The sequence below is a fragment of the Lactuca virosa genome, chromosome 9 (assembly GCF_052849685.1).
Source record: "Lactuca virosa cultivar CGN04683 chromosome 9, Lactuca_virosa_CGN04683_v6, whole genome shotgun sequence".
In the NCBI taxonomy this organism is placed as follows: Eukaryota; Viridiplantae; Streptophyta; class Magnoliopsida; order Asterales; family Asteraceae; genus Lactuca; species Lactuca virosa.
Genome location: NC_136434.1, coordinates 139,673,744 through 139,680,927, shown reverse-complemented (window position 1 = coordinate 139,680,927; position 7,184 = coordinate 139,673,744). Strand labels below are relative to the sequence as shown.

Genomic DNA, 7,184 nt, shown 5'->3' with positions numbered 1-7,184 from the left:
TGTGATTGACTGATTGTTAATTCAGTTTGGTATAATGGAATCGAACCTCTATGGCTACAGGAACTGAGTAGTATAAGTCAACGAATTACTCATCACATCTTTAACATGAGGCTAAGCCTCGTGCACTAGAGTCACTGCAGGGCCTAAGTAGCCGTATGATTTAAAGATTATATGAATGAAAGTAATTTATAATTATCATTTCATTCCATAAGAATAAGGAAAAAATAAAAATAAACGTTCTCTCAAATCAGCTGTTCTATGCCAAATAACTAGCCCATACATAGCATGTTAAAAATAACATGATTTCACATAAATGGAACAAAAATAAAACTTTGGGTAGTTTAACTTCTTTGAAAAACGTTTAAGATACTTAAGAAGTGGAACAATGGTGACTAAATAATGATATTTTTCGTTTTGGAAGTTCATAAAATTTGAATTTGTTCGACCAACATTTTGTTTAGTTTTGGTACCATCGGATTACTCTAGATAAAACATTTTTGTAGGATGAGAAGACCTCTCAGAACCGAACCGAGTAGGTTCACTTATTCGGTTCTTGGATCTTGACTTTTCCATTTTTTGGTTTTCGGTTCCGGTTCCGGACACCTATGAGTGAGCAAACTACTCGTTGGAATCAGTTGGGAACCGAAATATGTAATTATGTTTTGTTTTCGGTTCTTCAAAGTATTAATAAATTTGTTTTTTGGTTTTACTGTCGTGTTCCGAAACTAATCTCACCCTTATTTATTTATTTATTTATTTGAGAGAGAGAGAGAGAGAGAGATAACAAGGGATGTTTTTAGAATAAACAGAAAAATATATATCTTTTTTTTCTAAAGATGAGTTTCAAGAGATATTTTACATATAGAATATATTTCAAACATTGTTGTGTTTGAAGACTAGGACTAGAATTGATGTCAGCGAGACAAAAACTGTCTAAGATTATGTTTGATGTCAACGAGATTGGAATTGTTTGACGTCAACGAGATCGGAACTGGAATTGATGTGACAAAAAAAAACTAGCTGATAGCTAAAAAACTAGTGGTAGTTATATGAAAAACTAGTGTTATATAAAAAACTAGCTGATAGTTGGAAAAACAGTTGATAAAAAAAATAATGTTTGGTAAAACTAATTGATAAGCTGCCTAAAATATATAAAATAATATAAAAAAAACATTTAGAAGAAAATGAGTTGTTTTTTGTAGTGGAAAAAAAATCAATAAGTTGTTTTTTAAAAAGAATTTGTTTTAGTTTATATATGTTTTAAGGGATATTTCATATTTGTCTTTTACAACCCAAAAAATAAATTTTGAAAAATTAAAAAATCGAACTTATTGAAATCTCCTTTTTGAAATGTTAAAGAGAAACTATTTTAAAAAATTTCGGGGGTGTTTGGCAAAAAAAACTTATTGCTTATTAGCTTATTAGCTTATAAGTTAATAAGTAAGTGTATGGTAACTTATGAAAAAATGACTTATTAGAAGTTCCCCACCGGAATAAATTATTTTCATCCAAACACTTTTTTTACTTATAGTGGTGTGGAACCTAATAAGTTGTTTTAAAAAGCTTAGCCAAACACCCCCTTCATATTGTCAAACACTTTTTTTGATTTATTGACTTCTCAAAAAACCAATAAACACTTTTTTTGATTTATTGACTTCTCAAAAAACCAATAAGTTGTTTTTAAATAAAATCTCATATACCTTAACTTATAAGTTACTTTTTTTTTGTTTGTCAAACATAACAACTTAAAAAATTCGAAAAATAATCTAGTTTATCAAGTAGTTATAGCATGTCAAACACAGTTTAAATAGAATCTTAAGTGAAAACCGAAAGTCGGATAAACTGTATAATAAATGTTATATGGTTACAATACCCTGATTCCCAACTTTTCATTTCTTTTAATCTTAATGAACAATTAAAAAAAAAAAAACAATATATATGTGTGAAAAATAATACGAACAAAATGCTACTAGCGTATACTTGTGAAACAAATAATATATATTATATTCAAGTGTTCCAATGGTCAAACCCATAGCAATAGTACAACTTTTACTGCATGAGGTACAAGTCAATATAGCATAATAGTGCTACATCACATCAACCCAAGGACACCTCCTCCATTTGAAGACCATTGCTCTTTAATTCATCACTAGACTTTACATGGTTTGCTTCTTCACCCAACTTTTCCTGTAATTTTCAAGACAAGTTAACATTGTGAAATCTACTTTTTTATTTTTTTTATCTCTTTCTATAAATAAAAGTTCAAAAAAGTTGCATTCTACTTGCTGCAAGGGTAAAAATGGAATGAAATATCATAATAATAATAATAATAATAATAATAATAATAATAATAATAATAATAGTAAGTAATAACAGTAACAAACCTTGTTTTTATCCCGCCACCCAAGTCCAAAAAGACTCATCTTTCTTGAAGGTTCTTGATTTGTTGATCTAGAGAACAAAGAGATGTTATTCAGATAATAATAAAAATGAAAGTACAATGCTATGGTTATTTACTTTTTTACCCTTATATGAAATGAAAGGAGTAGGAGTATACCTTGGGGAAGGCTGAGCTTTATGTTGACCAGATTGATATTGCAAGGTAGCCTCCAACATTGACTCTGCCATAACAAGTCTCTCCTCCATTTCACCAAGTAAAGTAGTTGCTGCTTCATATTTTTCCTGAATAATATTATATATAAACTTAAAAAAATTACGTCCTTTTTCGTCATTTAACATTTTTCATTTTGTGGAAGAAACCTGAAGGACTTGAGCTGCATATCTTTGGGCTGCTGCATCTTGCTCAGCATATACACGAGCATCCTCAGTCACCCTTTGTTCTTGCTCTACTCTCATCAAAACCTTCAAAAAAAATAATAATAAAAAAAACAAAATTAATATATTATATAAGGGCCCCACAGTTGTCACTTTTTATTTAAAGATTAAATTAAAACCTGAAGCATTGCATTCTCCTGTTCTTGTTTGCAAGCAAGAGCTTGGTGTAACTCTGCTACTTCTCGCGTTAACTGTTCAACCTAAATATCATTGTAAAATATTTTTTTTAGTAATATTTCTAATTATAGTATATAAAAAAATCAATGAAAATAAAATAGAGCAACAGAAGCAACCTTTGCACTTAATTCTCTTCTGTTATCTTCCTTCACCATTTCCATTAAAGCAGTTTCCAACTCATCAGCTCTAGAAATTTAAAAATAAAACATTATGTTTTTATTTTAAAAAATTAATTAATTAATTAATCTATTAACCTGAGTGTTGCTGATCGTTTTTCCTCTAGGATCGTGCATAACTCATTCTTCAGCCACAAAATCTTTAAAAAAAAAATTAAAAATTAAAATAAAACAGAAGTACATTGCTATTTCTTGCCTAATGGAAAATGAAAGAACCTGTTCTTGAAGATCTGGAAGGGAATTAATCTCCACATCCTCTGAAACAGCCAGATAAAGTTCATCTCCATTAGAAGATTCGGAACTCATCCTTGATAATACACCGTTTGATAATTTTACCCCTGGTTTATTTTCTTTCAACATAACAAGTCCTTTTGATCTTTCCTCAAGTGCAGCTTCTACAGATGGCCTGTGTTTATTTCTTAAAGCTTGTAATCTTGATTCATCTACATTTTGATAACCCATGCAAGCAGTCAACACAAGTTGACTACTGTCAAAAGTTGATCCAGCTAATGACTGAAGCAATGTGATGGCATCTCCTGCGTCTTTTGTTGTCACTAATGCGGGTCCTACACAATGCTGAATCAACATAAATTATATGCAACAAAAAAAAAAACCTAAAATTTAAAAGTTGATATCCTTGAGAATAAGAGACAAGAGTCATGCAAAAGAGAAAGAAAGAAAGGCAGATACCATACAACTCCATCAAAGCTAAAGCTGTTTGAAACAACATGACACGATTTCCTTGAAATAGAAGCACATCCCACACTCTAAGAACTAAAAAAAACAACCAATAATGAGAATAAATCAATGAAAAGAAAAGAAAAGATGCTGTTATTTATTGCATTTAATCAGAAATATAAATGAAATTTAGGTGATTAAACATAGAAACTAACCACTTTCCCAAGGAAGCATGTTCATAAATATTGAAAGGAACCATGGTCCAGAGACCCAGGCTACCTGAACTCCAAGGTAATCTAGATGATTCACTGCATCAGATAATTAGGTGTCAGAATCAATCACAAAAAAATAAAAAATAAATATTAGGATTATGTTTATGTTTATGTTTATGTCAATGATAAATAAAAAAACAAACCCAGTTTGGGAAACCTCTCACGCACCAACTCCTCAAAGACAAGCTGATCAACCTGACAATAGCAACATTGATTACACTATATAAAATGCTATTAAAATGAACATAACTTGATTGATTTAGGTAGTGTGATTAAAATATTAAAATATTAAAATAACTATACCTGTGACTCTATCATTTCTTCTGAATAATACCCTTCAAAGTAATCATCAAGAATTCCCATCAATGCCCTGATATCAACAACATATTATTCAGGAAACCTTAAAAGATGAAAAATCTGATCAAGATTTATCAAAATTCAAACCCACCAAAAGGCATTTTCTTCAGGCATCAACAGTAGTAACAATCCAGCAAAAAAATTCATAGCCTACATGAGATCCAACAATTAACCATTAACAATTAACAATAATATTTATTGTTGTAAATAATAATAATATTTATTTTATATGTACCTGACAATAGCCAACAGAGGGGTTATGTCTAGCATAAGCAGTGAGTAAACGTCTCAAAGCATTCCTCCCATCATCATCCAAAGCAGGATGACCTGGAAATGTCCGAGGTAAATCCTGCATATGAACAAAAGTACATATGATTTAGGAATTAGGAGTGTTAGTAATGATAATGTTATTTATAATCTAAGAACTCAAGTTGATTTACACAATCACCTTCTCAATCTGCCCTTTCCATTTCTCAGGTATGCATATTACAGATTCGACACTTGATGTCTTACTTCCATTGTCTGTGTGTGAAATCTGATTTTCTATAATGTTATCATTCTTTGTATCAGGATCCAACAGGTTTTGATAGTATTTTTCAATGCGACGTGCCTTTACACCCACAAAAGCTTGCCAAAGCTGCAATAAATGGTGGATAGTGAGCAAATCCAGTTTTAAAAGTGATGAATACAGGAATAGAAGCAATGCAATTGCAAATGTAGCCTTACTTACCTCTCCTCTAAGAGCCATTGGGACTCCTCCCTGGACAAGGCATTCCAACTCTTCTTTCCATGGAATTGATGATTCCATAGAGGCATTTACACTTGAAGGGAGTTGTGGAGTTGGGTCTGATTCTGACCTGTCCATATCGTAAAACTCTTCTTCAGAGTCATCTTCAATGCTTGGTTTCACAGGTATGGAAGCTTCAAACAAAGCAGGGCTTTTGGTTTCATCAAGTTTCTTGGTTTTAGCAACAGCTATCTTCTGCCTAACACGGGCATTCATTATATCTTCAATGGCTCTAAGGGATGGTCTAATGTGAGCCCATATCTGTGCTTGATGAGTTGCAGGCGCCTCTTCCTTTTGAGCATCATCATTCCCTTCTGTGGCCTTATCAGAGCTATCAACTGTTTCCTGTCCAGAAGCCTGAGCAGACTCTGATTGTCGTTCAAGGAAGTCCTTCCACCTGTCGGATCGTTCCTCTTCTTCCTCCTAAATCCATGAAAAATGTACAGATGTGTTTTTTACAGAATAAACCAAATGAAGTTCCCATTAGAAAGTGAAAGGTAGATAAGAGAGGAGATGGAGAGAGGAGTACCTTGTAAATGCTTGAATATTCACGGTATCTCTGTACATGTTGAGGTCTCACAGCAAAACCATAAGCATCTCTGTCGTATCATCAACATTTATCACAAAGTTAATAAGTGAAATCAACAACGATCCAGTTAACTCGTTTACAAATATCTTCCGATAAATCACAGTCTCAGCATTAAAATTCAAATTCTCGGAGTTACCAATGTGGCATTAAGAAAACTGACATGATTAATGTTTTACACGATCAATACCACAAAGGAACCAGAAAAAAAACAAACAAATATCCTGATTGCAAGTCACAATGGTGCTTGATATAGATCCAGTGACATAGACAGAGTAAGCGAGTAAAATACGGTGCAAGGCCTTAATGAAACGGATGTCAAAGTGATAAGATAGGCGTAATTGTACCTCTTATGTTCGAGAGCGACAATAGGAGAATTCAAAATTGGTGATTTGGCCTTCATTTTCGGATTCTGTAATGCTATCGATCTAGTATCTAGTCCGCACTACAAGCGTCTCAACCCCTTGATTTTCTGCTAAAAATGAAACGATGAAAAAGAGAGAAAGCTGTGTGTAAGTATGTGCGAGTGAGTGACTCTGCTCTCCAGTTACGATTTCTAGTTTTTCTACCAACTCCAATACAGAGAGAGAGAGAGAGAGAGAGAGAGAGAGAGATTAATGGGAGACAGAAAGAGGGGGTGGTGGGGTGTTGCCGGAGGTCACGGGGAGAAGCCCTCACGTTGTAAACACTTTTTCAATATTAATTCTTAGATCACATCATCATTTATTTTTTTATAAATTGGTATAAAAGATTATTGTTTAAAATATCTAACTCTATGTAAAAATCATAAATAAAATCCTAGACATTTTTATTCATAACATATGATATAAGTAAATATCTCATACATTTTTCAACATTAATCTGAAAATTAATGAGATAAAGGGTGTGGGGTTTGAATCCAAAGATAATGATTTAGAAGGATAATAAATTTTCATTTTGTTTGTAGTTGGTCATTATATTATTTTTTATGTTTTATTTATTTATGAATTTTTAAAAAATTTCACATCATACTCTTATGATCGCTAAGCGGTAATAGGGGTTTTGTCGATTTCCGGTTTATTTTCCAGTCAAGTATGGTTTTTTTGGTCATTTTTTTCAGTCAAACCAGATTTTCCGGCCAAGCATGAGTTCTGAACACATTTTTTAGATTTCTTGTTTCACTCTATATTATCTTTTCTCTCTTCTCTAAAACAAACCAATAAATAGTATTTAGATACACAAACAAAGATCTCGAAATCGAACTAAAATCCTTGACTATTTGAAACAATTTCATAACTCAAAAAACCCTTTGAACTTCGGATTTGGAAAATGATATT

General features: G+C 32.1%; 1 protein-coding gene across 1 annotated transcript; it reads right to left on the bottom strand.

The window, feature by feature from the left end:
• Nucleotides 1-1,980: 1,980 nt before the first annotated feature.
• Nucleotides 1,981-6,530, bottom strand: LOC145137568 (uncharacterized). Its single transcript, XM_079071698.1, has 18 exons — nucleotides 6,216-6,530; nucleotides 5,812-5,881; nucleotides 5,226-5,705; nucleotides 4,944-5,132; nucleotides 4,731-4,844; nucleotides 4,587-4,645; nucleotides 4,442-4,508; nucleotides 4,282-4,333; nucleotides 4,082-4,174; nucleotides 3,879-3,962; nucleotides 3,405-3,754; nucleotides 3,267-3,328; nucleotides 3,129-3,198; nucleotides 2,955-3,035; nucleotides 2,761-2,862; nucleotides 2,558-2,682; nucleotides 2,385-2,451; nucleotides 1,981-2,187 (listed from the first exon to the last, which is right to left on the bottom strand). Exons 1-18 carry the CDS (start codon nucleotides 6,269-6,271, stop codon nucleotides 2,098-2,100), a joined length of 2,211 nt encoding a protein of 736 aa, XP_078927824.1. The 5' UTR covers nucleotides 6,272-6,530; the 3' UTR covers nucleotides 1,981-2,097.
• Between the last annotated feature and the right edge of the window lie 654 nt (nucleotides 6,531-7,184).

What these genes read in the sequence shown, in the direction of transcription:
- LOC145137568 (XM_079071698.1), bottom strand. Translation starts at nt 6,271, where the DNA reads ATGAAGGCCAAATCACCAATTTTGAATTCTCCTATTGTCGCTCTCGAA. An exon ending in AATATTCAAGCATTTACAAG is followed by an intron (nt 5,706 to 5,811) that starts GTACTCCTCTCT and finishes TCATGGATTTAG; the next exon opens with GAGGAAGAAGAGGAACGATC. An exon ending in AAGAAATGATAGAGTCACAG is followed by an intron (nt 4,334 to 4,441) that starts GTATAGTTATTT and finishes TGCTATTGTCAG; the next exon opens with GTTGATCAGCTTGTCTTTGA.